Here is a 22,218-nt window from a genome sequence, read left to right on the forward strand (position 1 = left end):
TAAACTATACTAAAAATGAAACGTACACAATCATATTGCTGATGAGTGATGACCCATATAAGACAACATTGCTTAGTATCTTTATATATTATTATAATAAAATAACGAAATGTTGTATCTAAAAATATGACCTTTATATGATCAAGGCGAAGCAGTCACTTAAAATGTCTTAAATAAAAGTTCAAACCGGATCTAATGACACGCAACCTGCCTCAACGATACAAGTAAGTTAATTTAAAATGGTTTAAAATAATCATCGTGCAATATACTTATTTAAAATTTTTAAAACTATTTAACAATTTTGCTTTTAATAGTGTGGATACCCTGCTGATTTTCTTACTCTTGTATTTTGACAATACTTAAGATGTTCATATTATAATTTATGTGAGAGTGTAAAAAATAGACCCACGACAGTAGTGTAGCGAGATAGCCTATCCAGAACGCCGCGTTATCATCATTTTATTACTGGAAATGAATATTTACATAATTTGATCATATTATTTTACTATGATACTTATAAAATAACGTAAAATACTCTCATGATATCAGTGTATCCAGAATTTCAAAAAAATTTAAATCTAAATTTAAATCAACAACACATCTTAACAAAAATTATTTTAGTATTTTTTTTAGATGATACCAATTTTAAATATAGCTCATTTAAGTAATTTTATTTAAATAATAATAATAATAATATTTTGTATGACGAATGATGGTAAAGAAAAAAAACACAAAACTATCAATACTTTGCACGAGTATGGAGTATTGTTAACGTTAACATTTATATAGACAAGTGCATTATATTTAATATTAACCTGATTGTTGTTATCATTAAACCAAATGCAAATACCGAGACGGATTTTGACTGAACTCTTCGAGTCTATGGAGGCAATAAACGTATACAATTTAGTGAGTGATTATTTTTGGTCTTTTAAATGATTTAATAGAAAATATGTCAAAGTATAATAGAACGCAAATAGCGTAAACATTCTCACCATAGATGGCTAATTGAATCGTATTATACGTCTTGTATCATTCAGAAAATAATTGACATCATATTATTCCAACGCAACGAGTACTTAATAACTTACAGTTCTCAACGAGGAATAATTTAATTTTCAAACACCATAATACTATTGTATTTATTGAATTGTACTACTTCTTTGATGTTTCATCAAAAACAAATTTATATTTCTGTACATAGTGAATATTCAAACTATAATGTTACCCTCAGCATTATCGCAATATACGATATAATGTATTTTGTATTGTTATAATTACTAATTTATTATAAATTACTAATTATACGGGTAATGGACATTATATTATAGGATTCCAGTAACGATTTAAATTAATATAAAATAATAATCTTGAATATAACTATAATATGGTATAATTTATAATTTAAAAAGGTACTGATTTTAATAATACAATTTGGATGGTAAATTTTCTCTCGGGTTATGCACACTGCTGATTTTATGTCATACATTTTCCGAGTTGTGGTTGGCTAATAGTGAAAGGTAAATATTATTTTGTCATATTAAAAAACAGGTGGTGGAAGATTTTCGTGGGAAAGATGTTGGTCTTTGAGATTGTTTCTTTGTCCACGCACACGTGTATCTGAAACGCAACAGACAACTACAGTGCGCGTTTGTTGTGCGATATATTTTGTTAAAACTTTGATGGACAAGTAAGTTTTGACAATTTATTATTTTATATTAATAGTATAATATTAAGAATTCCACGTTATAGTAATAATTTTTAATGTCTTACGTGAAAATATTAAAAATAAAATCAGAAAGAATAAGTTGATGAGGGGCATTACTAAAAAAGTTCTTGCTTTGATTGATCCGATAGAATTTATAAAATAGGAAGTATTTTATATTATTATTTAAAATATAAGTATATTAAATATACTAAATTTTAGTTCACATGCTAATTATTTTTAATTATTTTTTTTTTATTAAATATGCTATTGATTTATTACACTAGTTTTAAGCGCTTATTCGACGGTACAGATTGTTAACTTGAGTATATGCGTATACTATCGAATTAAAATAATTGTATACAAATTAGTAAGGTGACTTGTTTTTATGTGTAAATTCGATGAGATACTCGATAAAAAATTGTATTTTGTACTTTTATTTACCATCTTATTAGTTAATTCTTCGCAAAAACTCGCTATACGATTTAGGTTTTACACATTCCATTTAATAATTTTATTTATATTGGTACTCGTCCAATATAAGCTATCTTCCGTATATTTACCGTAATTTTATGATAATTTAATAGTTTAATATGACATTTGCCGTAAATATTGTATCATATACTTAATCATTTTGCAGTTAAGATTTATTATTAAGCTTTTATCGAAATCCCCAGTTTTATTATATTTATATCTTTTAATAATTTGTCACAGGCTTCTTACAAAAAAAAAATATTGTGTGTTTGTGAGTCGTGCGATTATATGTGGTTTTACTGTTATTTATTTATTTATTATTATTTATTAATTATTATTATGAGTTTGTCAACTATGTGTTATTTATATCGACACATAATTCAAAATGAAGAGATGTGCGCATTTTTTTTTAAAAATACTTGGTTCATTACCAACCGAATAAACATTTACCGTGTAATGCAGTAGAAATACTGCAATTATCATACTAAACCAACATAAAATTACGGTAGATAAAATATTTACGGTAGATAGCATACTAAACCATCAAACGTGCGGTAGATAGCATATTAGATGAGTAGGTACCTTTATATATTATATAACATTATATACTTATGAACCATTTAACCTCAAAAACTCTATTAGGAATCCATTTCCAAAGTTGCATATCATACTTAAGTCGAATTATCTGATTAAATAAAAATAAAAATAAATAAAATTCACAATGTTAAGATATTATATTACACAAAAACTGCACTTCTACATTTTATTCTCGATTCTCGAATGTCATGCTCCATAATGGTCTTTCTCTAATGCAGTACAGGAGGAAGTAAGGACTTGTCATCATCACATCGTGTCCTATCAGCACTTTTCCCAGGCAATTCCTGCTATAGGTTAAAGCATAATTATTGCCAATTGGCGTCATGAGTATCGTGACCAGTTTTAGAAAATTATTAATAAACTGAAAGTAAAGTGTCATTATAAATTATAATTAATGGATGGTTTACTTCTAAAAGTATATTATTCGTATCACTATATTTTGTTTTATACTTGTTAACTTTTATCATTATTTTTTTTCCAACAGATTGTATTACTTTTTAATAAACCTTTAAGTTTGTCAAAGAAACTACCGTAATAGGTATATAATAGAAAAACATAATTCACCATTACTGTGTGATTATTTATATTCAGTATATATAATAGGAAAATTATTACTTTTTATTATATGCCTACTTTCTCTACAGATGATCAATTACCTATACATTTATTATAACAATATTGTATTATTGTAGTTGAAAATTAAATTAAAATGTTGAATAATAGTTATTTTTGGACTTCTGGTACACGGTACCTCCTGTACAGGCATATTCTTAAATTTTTTATATGCTTTGCAGATTGTGTAATTTTAACCTTGTAAAACTTTTGGAATGTTAATAACAAGATCTACAACAACGCATATTTAATGTGAGATATTAAAATAAAAATTGAACGGACAATATGGTAACACAATTACTACCTAGTTAGGTAATATATCATTGTTTTGCAGATAGTTTTAAGAATAAAATTATTTAAATACTATTGTCTGTTCTATAGGTATAGTATTATCTGTTATGCAATGTTTAATTAATTCATTATTTTAAAAACTAACAGCATCTTAGTTTTATTTATTTTTGAATTTTTTTCATCAACTTATAAAGCTTAACACTTTATATTTAAATACAGTTCTCTTTAAAGCATTTTTAATTCATCATTACAATAATATTATTCAGTAATGGCATTGGATTTAATTAAAAATTGATCTTGTGAAATGTTTTACCTACCACCCTCGTAACTAAATTTACCGCTCCCGCTGATTCAGATATATATTCATAGTCCATAATTTATTATATTTTGTAACCAGTATTATAATATTGGTATTAAACTAAACAATACGCATAATAGTTAAAAAACATATCGTATTGTTAATATTGAATAGTTGTTTCATTTTAAAATACACGAGTGCGTACGGCTATAAAGTATAATATTAATTATTAAACATTCATGGTGCGGTCAGTGGTCGCAAGCGTAACAGTTACAACCGTTACAGGATATGTACTTACGATTTGTTTATTCTTTATAATTTCACTGATATTTTAAGGATTATATGGAGTATGTTTTAGTAGGTATTTTTCTGTTTAATTTTATTATTTTTATAACTATAACGCCAAGTTAATTTTAATCATCCTAAACATTTCGCATTATAAACCGCAGCATATTTATATACGTGTATAAATATGTGTGGTCGTGCGGGTATACGATGTATAATTAAATATGGAGTTATCTCCAATAATCCACACACCCATCGTAACCTTGAACTTCGATGTAACCATCAACCAGGGTCCTGATTATACCTATCCGTAGCCCGTAGGTGTAATTAACGATTGTTTGACCGAGTTCAGAATTTCGGCACCACTATTTGTAGGATAAATCCCCATGACATTATAAATGTGTAAAGGAATTTAAGTTATATAAGCGATTAAAATGATTTGTGGCCATGATATTCAAATAAAGTCCCGCATGATTAGAAAATCATACGATAATGTTCTGACGACATGACGTGGGTGAGCCCAAATCGTGGTACTTATAACGGTTGGGAGTTGAGACGTGCTTACAGATTAAGACAGACAACGATGCAACATAAAAATATCGACGTATCGATAATTTGTAAAAAAATATTAGAAACTTATTAAATTACTAAGAAATACATTATAATATATAAGTAATATGTTATTAACGGTAAAAGTAAAATATGTGTAATAAATAATTATGCACTATGACTCAGATATCAATCTTAAATTACTGTCTTTATGCCTGAAAATCGGCTTTGTTTTTATATCAAAGAATTTTATGAAGTGAAGTATTTGCTATACCTTAAATATTTAACGAAAACATGGATACATGCATATTTATTATAACACGAGTATTCCGTAAAATTACCAATTACTATTAGATTGTTAACAAACAACAGGTCATTTTGTTCATCTGATACTTACCTGAGTGTTAATATTCTGAATAATAGAGTCTGTAATAATTTAGTAATAAATATATGTGTTCTTACGAGTTGATACACAAACATATAATGCGATAATAAAAAAATGCAATACACTATAATAAGTATTATTGCTTTAATAGAGTTAATTTAATAAGGATCCACACTTATTATTCAAGCTAGGTTCTTACTAAACAATTGTTATGCTTTACATGATTCCGCTATCGAAATTGGATGAATACGTTCAACATTTAATATTGAAGTATGAATTATGTTTAATATTTTAGAAAACAATTTAAAATTGTCATTTTTTGATACAAAACAATTTTCTTTGATGTATTATTGTATTATCTTCTATGGTTTGTTAGAAAAATAACTGTACAAAATAAATTGTTGGTTTATTCACACTTTTATAATTTAGAAAATATCATGTTTGTTATAAGCTCATTCTATTGTGTATGGAATTATTTTAAACTATAAAAATCCAACATTACATTTTACATATGAATACAAATAAATAAATAAATAAGAATATTATAAAATGTATTTATACACAAACAATTTACCAAGATTCTAAAAAATAGGTAACTATAAACATACTTGTTAAGTAATTTTTTAAATATTAGTATGCGAGTATCAATAATTACAACCTGTAAGTTACAATAATTTAAGAAATATATACTTCGTTTAAAATTATTTGTGTAGGTACCTACTTAAAATTCAAAATCTGTTTATACAATATTGATTATAGTGCTGAAGAAAGTAATAAAAATTACTACCTATGTGATAAATTGTGTATATAAATGCGGTAGGTTTATTTTAAAGATGTAAACATCGTTATTAAATAGTTTTAAAAATGTACCTTGTTAATAACACATTGCAGCTATTAGGAATTATACGAAATATAAAAGCGTATAACTTATAAATTATAATCAATCCTCGATTGTGCCTTTATTGCTTTAAAATATTGTTATAGACACTCCTAGATAATATTATATGCGTTTAGATTACCCTAGAATATAATTCACGTAGATAATAGGTGCCAGGTACCTACTACATATACTCAAGAGTATTTAAAACAATAATTATTCATAAACATTTTACGTTTAATAAATTGTTCTTGTGAAAAATAAAATTAAAGCGTCTTAGGGATATGATCACGTTAAATATATAACATTTTAAAAATAATTAATGATTGATAATTTTGTAGTACTTGAAATTGCCAAGATGATTTGCTACAGAATATTTGTAACTGTTAGTTCAGTTCTGGCACTATGGACTTTTGGAACAGCTCAATCTTTAGATGGCGAATGTGCACTACATCTAACTGGTCCAGGAAGAACTAGTTTTTTTGATTTTAATACTAACACATTGAGGGGTGGTCCACTGTAAGTATCTACGTTTTTCAGTTTTCATTATTTGTATTTTTTTTTAGGTTTATTGGTTTGTAAATATTAGTTAAGACTATTATGATACAAATTCAAAGACGAAAGAACAATACAATTTACGAAATGTTAATTGTATTCATAATTATGAATGTGTTGTTACGTCTTGTTATACTGATATATAGTGATATATAATAAATATGAATACTATATTTAATAGGCACAAACAAATTAACTGTATTATAATATCGTCACGGTTAAAGGCGTGTCAATATTGTACTATACCTAGTATATTTATTATTTTTTATTCAATAGAGGTATGGGTCAATCCGGTCAATGTATCACTTATGAAGCAGTCAACCAAGCATACGTAGATGCCAGAAAAAGAATTAGTAAGTATTCGAATTCAAAAAAAAATTTAAGGAACAAACGACTAAAACTCAGTTTTGCATTTTTTAGTAAATACTAAATATAGATTCAAAACTATTAAATTTAAAAAAAAAAAAGATATAACTTAATCGTCTATAATAGCTTAAACCTAAAGACCATAATTAAGTTTTACCATAATTAGTTTAATGTTTGTTCTTACCAATATTTATGAAAATAAAATTGAAATGTCTGTCTGGGGGTAATATTTGATCAATATGGGTGAACCAATTTGACTGTCAGGTAGAAGACTTTGCAACAAGTAACATAAAATAACTAATTTTTATCCCGAAATTCAACCACTAAATGTTGGCTCACGTATGATTTACGAAGGGGACTAATATATTATTTTCAATTATTTGTTTACTTATGGTTGCCATTGGTTACACAGAAGAAAAAAGTCTTTCCTGTATTACAGCGACAAAAAAAAAATTTCTTAGGAATTACTAAATGTAGCTGTGTTGAAAATCAATACTATTTACATTTGTTGTAAAATTAGGTAAGTTCATTTTATTCGGTGCAAGTGCACCTAAACTTACTAAACCGATCGGCTCATGAAGTTATTATCGGTTTTTTTTTAAATTTATCATTTTTTTCGAGCGAAATTGGATAATAGCCTTATATAATAATATTATATTGATAAAAAGCTTAAAAATTATTGTACATTTCTCCGAGCAGAATACCTATACAAGCATGAACTCTATTCACTATTGCCAGTGAAAGGTGCATGCAGTTTTCACAACCGGTTTGACTCGACAGTGGATATTTACATTTTACAGTTGAGGAATCTGATTATTTATTTGCATTCGCTTACACATTGCAAGATGGCACGGCTCGTTAAATAGGTGTTTGACTGATAATACCAAAAATAGACGGAAATGCAGTAAAACTTTTAGAATAATTGAATTCAACCTTGAACAATCCCTCCCATCAGTAAGGAACATGCCGGGCGAAACAACTAACTACCTACACTAAGTCTGAAGCATAATTACTTATATATTACATATTACATATTATATTATATTATGTACGGAAAATAAAAAAAATTCATAACTTTTCGTTCAAGTTTTAAATCGGTGTTGCACGGTTGGGAATTTTTAACTGTTTGATATTCAAAATCTACGCAACATTTAGGAACTATAGATATGCCTAATAATACACGACACAAAGATATTAAAATGAAAGAATTATATTATACACACCATTTATTAAGAAGTACCTATATAAGCCATATATATATATTATCATATATTACCATTTATTATATAATTATCCTATCTATTATTATCTATGATAATTAAAATACGTGAGAAACGTTTTTTGCCATTTTTTTTTTTATAATAATCATTAATATAATAATATAAATATTATGTATTATAATTAAAACAACTTAAACTCGAATTGTATTTCCTTGATGACGAGTTCCCATTATTATTATTTTCAACATAACGCGCTGACAGCTTTTAGTTTTTATTCATGTTCATAATAATTATTATTTCTAACTTATTAACTCATTAATAACATACATAAAAATAAAATAGTACACATATACTTTATGTAGGTAAGAAAAAACGTGTATATATATTTTCTGTAGACTATATAGTGTCATAATGCGTGTTATGACATCAGAAAAAAAGTTCGCAAACGTGTCCCCTTTTTGGATAATGTGCTCCCAAACGTGTTTTCCCAAGCTGTTTTATACAAGTGATCTGATTTTCTAAGAGAGTGATATACTTATATGTGCAACCTCTCTGATATTAAAAATCAGAAATTGTCTAATAAATATAAAGAAAACTAATATTCACAATCATTAAGCAAAGGACGATTTATATAAATATTTGATTATTTCAGACGTGGCACAAACAAATACAGACAAGTGGACGGCTCAGGAGTTGGCATCCGTCGGGGAACTATTATTGGACATATCCATACAGTTGACTAAAAAGTAAGATGTACCCACGGATCATGACACTCATTGCGGCGGATCGAAGATAACTAAGTATCTATCATTACACTTACAATATTTTACAGCTATGGACTTTCGTACGAAGAAGTAGAAAAAGGATTGCCTCAGATAGACACGTCGAGGACTTTGATCAGAGAGGTGTGTCCGGCTTTCTTGTCCAACGTCGAGTGCAGACCTGGAAAGTACAGGAGATATGACGGTCTGTGTAACAACGTCAAGCATCCGACGTGGGGTGCTACCAATACGCCTTTTTCCAGGCTGGTCGGACCGCTGTTTTCCGACGGCATGAGTGCACCAAAAGTCAGCAGCCTGAACAACCGAGATCTACCGATAGCCAGAGTGGTTTCCAGGACGATGCATCCCGACGAAGGATACCACGAACACGCTGCTACCGTGTTGTTGGTCGCATTTGGTCAGTTTATGGACCACGATTTCACACTCATGGGAACGCCCGCTGGTAAATCTTGGCTTAAAATCTTTTTACGCCGTACGTTTGATCGTATTAAATCTTAGTACGGTAACTAGATTAAACATACATTTCATGGATCGTATAATAAACAACAACAACGACAAACGAAATTTGAAAAAAAAATAATGTGTTGATGGCCAAATTTTAACGAAAACCGTTTTTTTATAGACCCAATTACCAAGAATGAACCAGAAGAATGCTGCAATCGACCTCCACATTTAAAACATCCTTACTGCAACGAAATACCTGTTCCCGATGATGATTACTTTTATAGTAAATTCAATGTTAAATGTATCGATTTTGTAAGAGCTTTTCCATCAGTTAGACCAGGATGTCGCTTAGGTAAGAGGCCATGTTTACAGTTTTACTTATGTGCCTACTTATGAATAGAATATCAAATATAATAACACATAGTTAGGTAGTTAAAAATATTCTAATAATTTAATATTTTGTTGCACTATTTCTTTAAAATGTATTAAAAAAACAAAATAAATAAAAGCAATACATTTTTTATTTTTCAGAATCTAAAATAATATTATTGACTAGCTAAATAATAAATCACAATGACGTGAATATTGTTATGTAATTAGACGTTAAAAATGTCAATTCAACACGTTCATTGAATTCATTAACTGTTTTATAATTTTTAAAATTTTTTTTTAGTTAAGATTTTGACATCTGAGGTCATTAGCCTGAAGGTTATTTTTTAATCGGTTATTACTGAGGGGAGGGTACGGTTACATGCGGTGTAGTGAGGATTTGTCACTAAAAACCCCGGTGGTCACCCATCCGAGAGCTAGTGACACCGGCCGAAGCTTGGCCTCAGAACATGTTAGCAGTGACTGAGGCCAACCACCGTGCCAGACCAGGCCACATTATTTTATTGTTCCTGCTTAATATTGATGTCACATACTTACCTACAGTTACCAAATTAAAGAAATGTATTTTGTAATTTTTTAGGCTCAAGGGTACCGTTCAACACGTTGACAGGAGTAATAGACGCAAATACAGTTTACAGTGTGACAGAAGATTACGCTAGGTATTGATGTCCTTACAAACTTTAATAGGTTTTAAAATATTCATTACATTTTTTTTTATAATCCTATTTTTATTATATATATACATATAAAATAATTAAACCCTAATCCTGGCAGGAAAAATGTTTCAATATTTTGCGTTGATTTATTAATCTATAAAAAATAATTAAATATATGTTGACTAAATGTACCTATACTATTATTTAAGTTGTTATTTATGATTTATGCTTGGTTAAGTAAGTACCAATACATTTTTGATTTATTTTATAGTTTTTTTCTCAAAAATAGTCATTTTGTTATGAAATTAAGATAATTATTATTCATTGTAAACAATTGAAATATATCAATTTCAAAACAAATTACTAATAATAAGTGTATTAAGCAGACATTTTAATCAATATATGAAAACTAGGCAAATTTGTACTTATTCGTGAAACAAGGGGTCAAATATGCAAAATACACGTAATGAAATTTTAAATATGAACTTTCTATTTAATTACCTATATTGTATAAAAATACGATGTATCCTATAGGACTATGCAAAATCAAATTTAATATGACAATACAAATCTTAGTCATTATTTCAAGGCAAAGTTTAATTTGTTTGTATTTTATTAGTTATACCCTAACTAAAAATGTAACCTATAATTTATTATTACACGATTTATAAACGTCTCTGTTTTTTGATAGACATTTAAGGACCGGTTATGCTGGTTTACTTCGCATGAACCCCGCGTTTATGGATCATGGACTAAAAGATTTGTTGCCTTTGAGACTTAAAGATCCCGACGAAGGATGTACAAGATTAAACCGTTCGCAATATTGTTTTGATGCCGGTATTATTTACTATATATTGCTATACCTATATTTTTATATAATTGTTTTACACGTATCTACATGGGCACGTTTTCAATAGTCACTAAGTATAAAATAATGTATAATTTACAGGGGAAGTTCGAGTAAATGAACAACTCGTACTTGCTACTATGCATATTATATGGGCACGAGAACACAATAGAATAGCAAAAGAATTCGGTAAAATCAATCCACATTGGGATGACGAAACTATTTTCCAAGAAGCAAGACGGATCGTTATAGCAGAAATTCAGCACATAACTTATAATGAGTTTTTGCCAACATTGCTTGGAAAAGGAGTGATGGAAAAATTCGGACTGCTATTACAAAAAGAAGTAATTTAAACAGTTTATATAATATAGCAATTTCAAAAAAATAAAAATTGTAGTAATGCAGTATGGTATATTATTTCTAACGGCTAAAATTATAACGCTAAATGAAACTATATTCACTAATAAATCAAAAAATGTTAAAACTTAAAATTTGAGTTAAAAATATTCTTTTTATCGTATTAGTATAAAATTTAAAATTAATAAACAATAAATAATTCCTAGTCAGTTGACCTATCTTACCTATACAAACTGTATTACCGATATTTAAATTAAATTTGAGTGTCAGTGATATATACATTTATGATGCTTACATAAATAATTTATATATTTATGAAAATGTCTGTATAAATTTAAAATATTGATATTGCATACATTTACATGAATTCATTTTTTCTGAGCTAATTCGTGTCAAGATGTACAATTTTTATAAGTGTTTTTGAATTTTGCACTTTTTAATTGTTGTATTTTTACACTACAAGTTACCACAAATGTTATAAAATATTTACTTTATAAACAACATAATTTAGCACAGTTAAAAAGTTTTTGGAATATACCCATTGATGATTATTTAATATTAGGTTAAATGCCTGTTATCTATAGTTAAATTACTGTTATAATATCTAGTTTTAGATATATTTGTATTTTCTCGTGTGTGACTGCCGACCGTTTACCAGTTTACCTAGCTATTACTCAAAGCAAAACTCATTCAATAATAAATTATCTTCTTAATTAATACTCATAAAACAATTACAAAATATGTTAATAATATACACTTTTATTTAGGGCTATTGGGATGGTTATGACTCGAATGTTAACCCCAACATCCTCTCCGAATTTTCAGCAGCAGCTCTCAGAATTGGTCACACATTTTTGCCCACTTCAATCGAAAGATGGAGCAGAGCTCACAAATTCATAGGTAATTTAGAATAAATGAACATGACTATATAAATAGTACATAATAATATTATGTACATTACAAAATTACCATAAAAGAACAAATATAAAACAAATTTGTTCATGTTTGTTTAGCTTCTAAAAAATTGTCCGATCTTATCCGCCGGCCGTATGATTTGTATAGAGTTGGAGTACTCGATGAGTACATAATGGGCTTGACTAATCAAGTTGCTCAGGCTATGGATGATTCGGTAACACAAGAGGTTACGAACCTGTTGCTGAAGAAACCGGGTATGAGGTTTGGAGTGGATTTAGTATCATTTAATATCCAAAGAGGCAGAGATTTTGGTTTACCCGGATACATGGAATACAGGTAAAATATTGTTTGACGATTAGTGTAATATGTTTTTTTTACAAATAATTATATTAAGTGTCATGTAATATAATATAATACTTCATTAATTAAAATCACAGTTGTGTAGGTATAATCTCATAGCTTAAATAATGTTAAATTAAAGAATTATGCTCCTACATAGGTCTTAATGTCAACTGTTTGAAGATTATAATCATTCAGATTATAAACAGTGAGAATGGGAAATAGTTGTGGTTGGTTAATTACATCATTAAATATAATTCTAGCTGTGCAGCTCTAATTGCTAACCTGCAAACCACAATTTATTAAACATCGTCATATATCGTAATTTAAAAAAAATATTCAAGTTTGATTTTACGAACTTTAAACACTTATAAAATAAAATGTGAATCTATGATGATTTTAAAAAGTATTTGAATTAGAAACCTCCTTATAAAATGCAATTTGGATATTTGAACATTTGTATATTTTAGTTTTTAAAAATAAAAATTCGATTTTTATAGAAATAAAATTATGAAAAAAAAAATAAAACTAAAAATTTCTTGTCTGAAATATTTTGTAAAAATTAATTTTTCTCCTTATGCTAAATGCTATAATATTTCGTAAATTAGGTATAGTGAAAATTTAGTATGCTATTAATGTAATTAAAATCGAAAATGCATAAAATATAATAAAAATGGGTATGTCAAAAATATGTGTTTTATCTAAATAGTTGTTACATAGTAAAAAATATTGTTAAATTTCCTCTTGAATACGTTTACACGTGTTATGTGAATTCTAATTTAATGCAAGCAATAATTTAGTACTCATGGCATATACTCATATTTTAATAGCAGTTTAATTCACGAATTTGTTTTATTTATACGTACAGACTTATTTACAACTATCGTTTTCCACTCCACTCATCAACAACTTAACATTTTTTAATTCTTAAAAAATTTTTTTATTATTGATCTAAATAACGTTGGCGGTATCTATGGTCGTAAGTCTCATGCTGGGTTGTTAAAAAAATTGCTAAACAAATTATTAGTGAGCTGGTCCCCCATAAACATGATTGGTCCACGAAGGTACCATTAAATGAATCCATTTCTTATACGACTCGGAATTATTTATACAGTTGTAGTATATTATTAACAATTTATTTGCAATATAATATGCTACATATATACAACTTAAACTAAGTCATATAATTTTTTTTTTTTAAGACGTTATCGATGTTTAAATTGGATTGTAGGTCTGTACAGGCCTAGGGTTGTAGTTAAACAGGCTTCTGCTATCTGTTGTATTATGTAGTGTTTGACTGTCATTATATTTCTTGTTTGAAATTTAGTAATTTTTTTCGTTCACACATAATGTACTAAATTTAGTTTTTATACTTAACTGATTATGCTGTAAGAAGTATTATTTACTATTTGTTATCATAATTAATGATGTAAATGCTATTTATTTTAGAAAGTTTTGCGGCCTACCAGCGTCTGACGTATTCCAAAGTTTATCCGGAGACATGCCTAACTCCACTATTCACCGATATTCGACCATATACGAGTAAGTAAGAATCCAATAGTTTAATACTATAATTTATTAAATTAATTTTGCTCTTACAGTTCTCCAGAAGATGTAGATTTATGGTCTGGTGGTGTATCCGAAAAACCATTACCAGGAAGCATGGCAGGTCCAGTATTTTCATGTATTTTGGCTACCCAATTTAGCTATGCCAAAAGAGGTGATCGTTTTTGGTATGAACTGCCAAATCAACCATCTTCGTTTACTCCAGGTATATTCAAGTCAAACAATACATACTTAATAAATAAATAATCAAATATTAAAAATGCGATTTTAACTAATATTTAGATCAATTACAAGAAATCCGAAAAACAAGATTAGCTCGAGTGTTGTGTGATAACACTGATTTGATCGACACTATTCAACTGTGGCCAATTGTTCTTCCTGATCATGAAATGTAAGAAATATATAGATACCACCTACACTTATATTTTTAATTCGATTGTTATCACCCTTAATACTAAGTTTTTTCTGGGATGATAAACGTCCAATCCGATAATTTTAAAAATTTAATATAAATAACATTTGATTTGTTCATAAACGATTTAAAATAAATATATTTTCAAAATTTAAACAATACTATTATGTATTAAAAATTAAATTAAAATGTCATTGGCTTGTTTTTAAATAGAATAATATAGGTAATAGGTGCAATTAAATATTTCATTAAGACATTAAGTTTAAGTTTTATAAGGCTTGACATTTTTTATTCTGTGATTAAAAATATATATATATTATATATATTTAACTTATACATGATGTATTTCCATATCTCACATTAATTCAAAGTAGGAAAAAATATCAAGAAGTTATTCGTTTAAGTTTCGAATACATTAGATATTATTTCATGTCTGTTTTTTAACCTTATGTTAGAAAAATAATTGTAAAAGTGACCTTCAATACTGTCTTATTAATTAGCTTAACATTTTAATAATTTAAATTTAAATAAAAGTAAAACGAGAAATATTTCTTTGATCCCTCTCAATTTGCAGGTATTTAAAAAATATGTAATCTTGTTTAGTTGAAAAAATCAAAGCACTCGTCCACTTTAAATTAAATCAACTATAGTCAAATAAAAATTATTAAAAACTAATCGAATTTAGTCCATTTAGTAGTAATACAATTTTTTTTTTTTCGAAACAAATTCCGAATAACATAATAATATTCTCAAGCAAATACAATTTAACACTTTATTAGTTTGTAAACTTTTTATCGTTTCATTAAATAATAAATAATATGTAAACATTATTTTAATTAACTTGTCTTTTTGCAGAAATCCTCGAGTACCATGTCGTAGCGGAATCATTCCATCATTAAACCTGAACAAATGGGCCGATTTCCCAACGACCTCGTGAAATATATAGCCACATTTAATTTAGATCGAACGCCACCTATACGAAATAGTATTTTAATGATACATTTTCTTAAGCGAAGAGAGAGTTTTGGAATCATTGCATTTATTATAATCGAGTATATTATGTTGCTAGTTTTATAATTTATATACACTAAGAGATTAATTTTCCTGCCAATTAACTGATGTATTAAATTTGTTTTGTAGTAATTAAGTGTAAAATAATAACTAATATATAAACTAGGTATGCATTATTATCGGAAATAATATTTTGATTACTTTTTTTTATACTATTAATTACTATACAATGCTATCCGGTAAAGCGCAAGCTACAAATTCACTTCATTCTTAAACGATTCTGAAATTTCGATTTACCATATTATTTTGTATTTTTTGTGATTTAATGATTTTATGGATATCTTGCATATCGAAGACTTTTTTTCATTTTTAAATAATATATTACATACAGTTTATACATTAATTCAAGTTTAAAACACATTATTATTTTTATTATTGTTTAAAAGAGTTGTTGTCATTTACCATTTAAGCCCGATAGTCGATAAATAAAACATAAAATATTACATATTATGTACTCATTTTGTACATTTAAACTTTGAAAATTAATTGCTCTTTTGTGTATTAATTCAGTCTTAACTCAAAACCGTTTTTATCGTAATGTAAACTACCTGGTATTATGGCTAGATGATGTAAAACAGTTAAAATGTTTGTATAAAAATTAAATTGAACTAAAAAAATTAAATTTTTTCCTTTGGATTTAAATAACTATTAGGTAATTGCAATTTAAATTTGACCATTATGTAGTTTATTTGTTTTTTGTTTGAGTTTTTAGGGAATTTTTTTTGGAAGGGGGGAAGCATTTTTAATTTTTTTTATTTTATTTATAATACCTATCTCTAATTAATGTTATTTGATAATTTTGTATCATACAGATTATGGAAACCTATTATTTAAATAGGTAGATAGTAAAAATTTAACAGTCCAAAAAATGTGTGTTTAATATATTTGTGAACATTAAACGTTATTTAAAAACCTAGCTTGACTATCGAGGTAGGCACTTGTCTTTTGTTTAATGTAAAATAATCAAAGCGTTAATTATAAAATATGTTTAAATTGTACTGATTTTGTATACGATTATTTCCATTAAACAATTGTGTAAGTATATTTATTTTATTTTATTGTTTGTATAAGACAAGCTATAACTAAATATTTCGTTATAATATTTCTCGATCGTGTTATCTTAGACCAGTGAGATGTCCTACTGCAAAACAATCGGAGGATCTTTTTAAATATAATTTTATTAATTGTTTACCATACCGAACTAGATATTATAATCTATCCAAGGTCAATCATTGTCTAACGAGATATCTTTACGTAACTGTATGATCTTAGTATAGGGATGAGAGAGGTAGGGCAAAACAACCTTGACGAAAGCATAGAAGCACCCAACATGTTTATTACTATATTAGTGTACCGACGGTATCAGCGCGAGTTCGCAGAGTCATCAGAAATAGTGAAATTTTCAATAAGGGTAAGTGAATTTTTATATATTCTGCTTTTATTCGAAGGGTATTTTTTCTTATAGGCGCCCGTACGATATCAAATACTTATTTTCAATTTTAAAATATATGTTAAAACGATATTAAAGTTACTGCAAAGCCAATATTACAATCATAGATATTATTTTTAAAAAAACAGTTAGGCAATAAGTGAAATCTTGAAAGTCATGTATAATATATGTTTAGGCCAACATTATTTTGTTGTCTAGAATTTTAAATTGCCATTTTCAGTAGAGGCATACGCACTATACGTATAATGCGAACAAGACATGATTTTTTAATTATTGTTATATTGCAACGTTTATAAGTTTTGTTCACGTAATGCGTATACTATGCACACTGCGCCGCATATAACGTCTGTATTCTTTAGATATACATTTGTTTATATTTTTCAATCAAACCGTTGCGCACGTCTAGTACACGTTGAATTCGATATTATTACTGTTTCAAAATGTACTTAAAGAGTCGGACAAAATACCTAAATCGTACTAATCCGGTACTAATTCGTTAGAACCATATTAAAATAATTGCACTTCGTTCTAGATCGTTACATAAAATATGTTCGTAGACGAATACCTGTTGAAATGTTATAAACGTGGAAAATGATTTACGGTTTGAGGAATATAATATTTTAATAAACAACATCGACCGGCCGCGTCCTTCGCAATAATCCGAGGCAATAACCTATTTCATATAGGTATGATGTTAATATACATTTATAAAAATACGTCTTTTCTAATTAATATAATACGAATCAAGTGCCCGTTAAACCAACATGTCTTTATCACTATTACACCAATATTTGTTAATGCGTGTTTACTGTATTATATTATACATACGTATAGGTACTACTGTGCTAGGCGGTCAACGCCAGTCGTTACGACTGTCAAATTCGTAACTATAGGATTTCAAGGTTTCTAGTTTTATAATTATACATGCATGTAATAATGCAATTGGGTTTAATTTAGAATGTATATAGGTGTCAAGCGCTATTATATTTGAAGTTCGATCGTATCGAACAGGTTTTCGATACAAATATAAATATCGTTCATAATAATAATAATAATAATAATAATATAATACCCACGCGAGCGCGAATCTGTCGAAAAAAAAAATTACGTTTTCCAATACGTAATACGAGTGGTGCACTCGCACCGCTGCTGCACGTCATTGTTAATGGTTGTCAATAATAATGTACTACACTCAATAGATTTGTCGAGTTTTTCTTGTGACGACGTTACCTTAAAATTGCATACACAAAACGCCGTCTTATTGAAAATAATGGGCGACGAATTATTCGGTTTTTGATGTGCATAATATTTAAATATATTATACAATTCTCACGCGCGATGTGCAGTGCACCGTGCTTCAGGTACCCATTTATCAATGGGAATAATAGCCAAAACATCAAGTGCTCGCGGTTTACACGGTAATTATTTCGTTCCTTAATTGCGGCTTTTCGTGAACAGTCGCTGACAAAGCTCCAGTTTGTCCGGTCATGGTTGATGGTCGTCACCGTCGATGGTGAAAGTGAAACATCTTTAAAAAAAAAAAAATCCACAAACAAATAATAGTTACAATAATAATAATAATGATAATAATAAAATGACCTCCAAGGACGCGGTACGTCCAGTTGCCAACGACGTTGCATAATCGCGATCACAATAAAATAATGTCCATTAAAAATTAAATATACTCTGCGCATTGCCCGGCACATGACCCCTAGTCACGTATTGTGAGATAAACACGATCGTAAACTCGGAGTATAATATAAGCTCTCGGGCGAACCTGCCTACATATGTAAACTGCAGAAATTTAATGGGTGGGTATAATATGCAGTATGTTATAATATATTATTATTATTATTATTTATTTATTTATTTTATATTTTATAAATACAGTTGCACAAGATATTATATTATAATATGCCAAGTAGTCGGCCGAACACACATGCACGTACACGGGGGTTGGACTTGTCAGCTGGCACCTCTGCCGGGAACTGTGAAAGTTTTGCATTCCGTTTCGCGTTTGCGTGGCGGGTTACTCTATATTGTATTGGTACCGTCGTCGTCGGGACGGTTTAATAATAATAAAAGAGATTAAAAAAAAATTTAAAAAAAAAAAAACACAAATTATATTTTACACGCGTGTACGATGTTTTTGTGGTATTCTATACTTTCCAAGGCCTTTTCAGTCCGGTTTTGAATATCTATATATATATATTCGTTACAAGACCCTCTAGAAATATTTCCGAATACGAATATTGGATCGCACGTGCATTCTTCGATGTCCATATCATTAGGTTTTAGTATTATTATAGTAGCGGTACCTACCTATAATAATTGCTATTCGAATATTGTGAAATATCTTGATCTTGACCGTTTGAATTATTATAATAATGAATAGCATTTAAATATTTCAAATAATATGATAAATCGATCGCAATGAGGACCAGTTTAGACATTGCTGTAACGGAATCACTGACTATAGGCGTACCATATATTATTCTACGAGAAAATCGCGGAAGGTAATTATAATAATATCAACACCGAGTTGAATGCATTCGCGTTATCTGCAAAGCTATTTTTAGGTTAAGGACTGAATATGCTTATTAAAAAGTTCTTATAGTTATAAAAAAAGTTAAATGTTACGCAATCGAACTCAATTAAATTCCATTTTAGTTAAGTTTCACAAGTTTTAACATTAGTTTTGATGATATTACTATCGTAGGTACCTATATTAAACCGTTGAGTATATTGTATATATTGTATAATATGATAATATCTACATCAGCTATAAATTATAATGAATGTATAGAATATATTCTATTCTATTATTTTATTGTAAACAATAAATTCGTGAATTTGAGATAAAATCTTAAAACAAATGTACAATAAAAAATATTGAAACACCTGTTAATTTGTGAATTATTTGCAGCGTGATGCAATAATTTATAGTTTTTGGTAAATGTTTTTATCATAACATCAGCACATTGTGATAACGTTATAAATTAACATTGTATTTTACGAACGAACAGTGTCAGTGTGTACGATGTATATATCTACATTTTTAATTGCCTACTCGCATTTTACTAAAAATTTTAATACAATTATACTTAGGTTAGGTATATTATAGCTACATGTGTTCATTAATATCATATACCTACTCGTGGGGTTTTTTACTCATGCCTGGTAAATTGTAATTTTATTTTGTTGTACAGCTCTACAAGGTGTATATTGTTACACGCAGTAGAGGCTATTATAATTATAAAAAATAATTAGTTCACTTCTCAGTTACTATTAAGCTGTTAAATGTTATAAATAATAATTAATGTACATACATAATATTTTTATTATTAAAGTATTACACGGTGAGTGTGTGTGTGTGTGTGTGTGTGTGTGTGTGTGTTTATAAACGAGCTTAAATAATTATTCATTGCAACGTATACATGGTTTTAATACGTTATTTTGTTATGCTGTTATAAAATCGTCTAGTATTATAATAATAATAATATAGGTACGCATGGGACAATATGTCGAGAGGGGGGGGGGTATACAATAGATCAACGGGATGGACACGTCAATTCGATCGAAACGCGATTGCCTTCGTTAAATTGGATTGGATTCGTAAGCCTGGAGAAAAAAAAAAAATTACAACAATGATAACCTAGACCTTAAACTTGCGTGCGGCTGTAGGATGATCTGTGAAAAACTTACGTAAGAAAAAAAAATACTTGCAATTTATTGCATCATTTATTTCCATTCGCATATAATATAATAGTCATGGCATTGAAATAATCGAACATGTAAGAAATAATAATTAACATATGGAAAATGTTGATACTATTTTTATCGGAGTATCGTGTGCAAACACGGATGAATGAATGTTTGTGACCTTCAAAACAAATCAGATGCATGCCCAAAACCAATACCGAATTCAAAAAAACCAATAGATATAGGTATACAAATTATGTATAGGTACCGTTCTTTTGTTTTTTATACATATATATGTGTGGTAGGTATGTATACCTGGGTACCTACCTAAACCATTGTTCATATTACAATTTGTAAACCTATAATATTATACTGTGCGAGCTATATAAATACGAGTAAATACCCTATAGGTATATTGTAATTTATGTTTCAATCCATAATTTATTATCATCACAATATAATAGTAGGTATACACGCGTATATTGTATACATTGCATTTTGTACTTAGCTGAAATGGGTTAGGATTCACATTGAATTATTGAAAAGGTATGGAACTATGAAACGAACACTCATAGGAAACAGTTGATGACATTTGATGAGCAATTTTTCAAAAATTAAGATTTGACAAAACTAAAACTAAAAAAAAAACGTTCAAATATTAATAATTAATATATTAGCTATTTCTAGAACAAGGACATCAATGTCATATAAAATAAAATTTAATGACCTAAGAAAATTCCACAATAATATTAAAAATGTTTTTAAATTCATTAAAAACTACTCCGAGAGCAATTGTGTATATTATTTAAAAAATGAACCCATAAAAAATATAAATAAATATTAAATAATGTTGGTGATTTGTATTATTGAAACTTTGAAAATTATACAGGTACAACCAGCCAGTCGTAACGAAAATTACTAATATGCAATACAAAATAAATATTTATATAGGTATAAACTAATGAGGTCGGTTTTTTATAATACATGTAATTAATCCTAAAAATATGAAAATTTCCTTAAAATATAAAAAAATAAAACAAAAAGTCCAAAAATGCAAAATGAAAGTATTATTT

The 22,218-nt window shown here is 28.0% G+C and overlaps 2 protein-coding genes across 2 annotated transcripts in view; both read left to right on the forward strand.

The window, feature by feature from the left end:
* The first annotated feature begins 77 nt into the window (after window positions 1–77).
* Window positions 78–17,019, forward strand: LOC132952204 (chorion peroxidase-like). The gene is made up of 16 exons (XM_061024409.1): window positions 78–224; window positions 1,552–1,690; window positions 6,415–6,592; window positions 6,905–6,981; window positions 8,867–8,960; window positions 9,047–9,438; window positions 9,619–9,792; window positions 10,411–10,489; window positions 11,178–11,323; window positions 11,436–11,677; window positions 12,458–12,590; window positions 12,704–12,941; window positions 14,394–14,486; window positions 14,546–14,715; window positions 14,793–14,901; window positions 15,778–17,019. The coding sequence occupies exons 3-16, from the start codon at window positions 6,432–6,434 to the stop codon at window positions 15,857–15,859; spliced, it is 2,190 nt and encodes a 729-aa protein (XP_060880392.1). The 5' UTR covers window positions 78–224; window positions 1,552–1,690; window positions 6,415–6,431; the 3' UTR covers window positions 15,860–17,019.
* A 306-nt stretch (window positions 17,020–17,325) lies between these two features.
* Window positions 17,326–22,218, forward strand: part of LOC132952374 (uncharacterized) — a 39,573-nt gene continuing 34,680 nt past the window's right edge. The window contains exon 1 of the mRNA XM_061024660.1: window positions 17,326–17,404. The gene's annotated coding sequence lies outside the window, so the exon portion shown is untranslated. The remainder of the gene's footprint in view (window positions 17,405–22,218) is intronic.

Source organism: Metopolophium dirhodum, chromosome 9 (genome assembly GCF_019925205.1).
Source record: "Metopolophium dirhodum isolate CAU chromosome 9, ASM1992520v1, whole genome shotgun sequence".
Taxonomy (NCBI): domain Eukaryota; kingdom Metazoa; phylum Arthropoda; class Insecta; order Hemiptera; family Aphididae; genus Metopolophium; species Metopolophium dirhodum.

Coding starts and splice junctions, on each gene's coding strand:
- LOC132952204 (XM_061024409.1), top strand. CDS start 6,432: ATGATTTGCTACAGAATATTTGTAACTGTTAGTTCAGTTCTGGCACTA. Junction 8,961..9,046: donor TCCATACAGTTGACTAAAAA/GTAAGATGTACC, acceptor AATATTTTACAG/CTATGGACTTTCGTACGAAG. Junction 9,439..9,618: donor ACTCATGGGAACGCCCGCTG/GTAAATCTTGGC, acceptor GTTTTTTTATAG/ACCCAATTACCAAGAATGAA.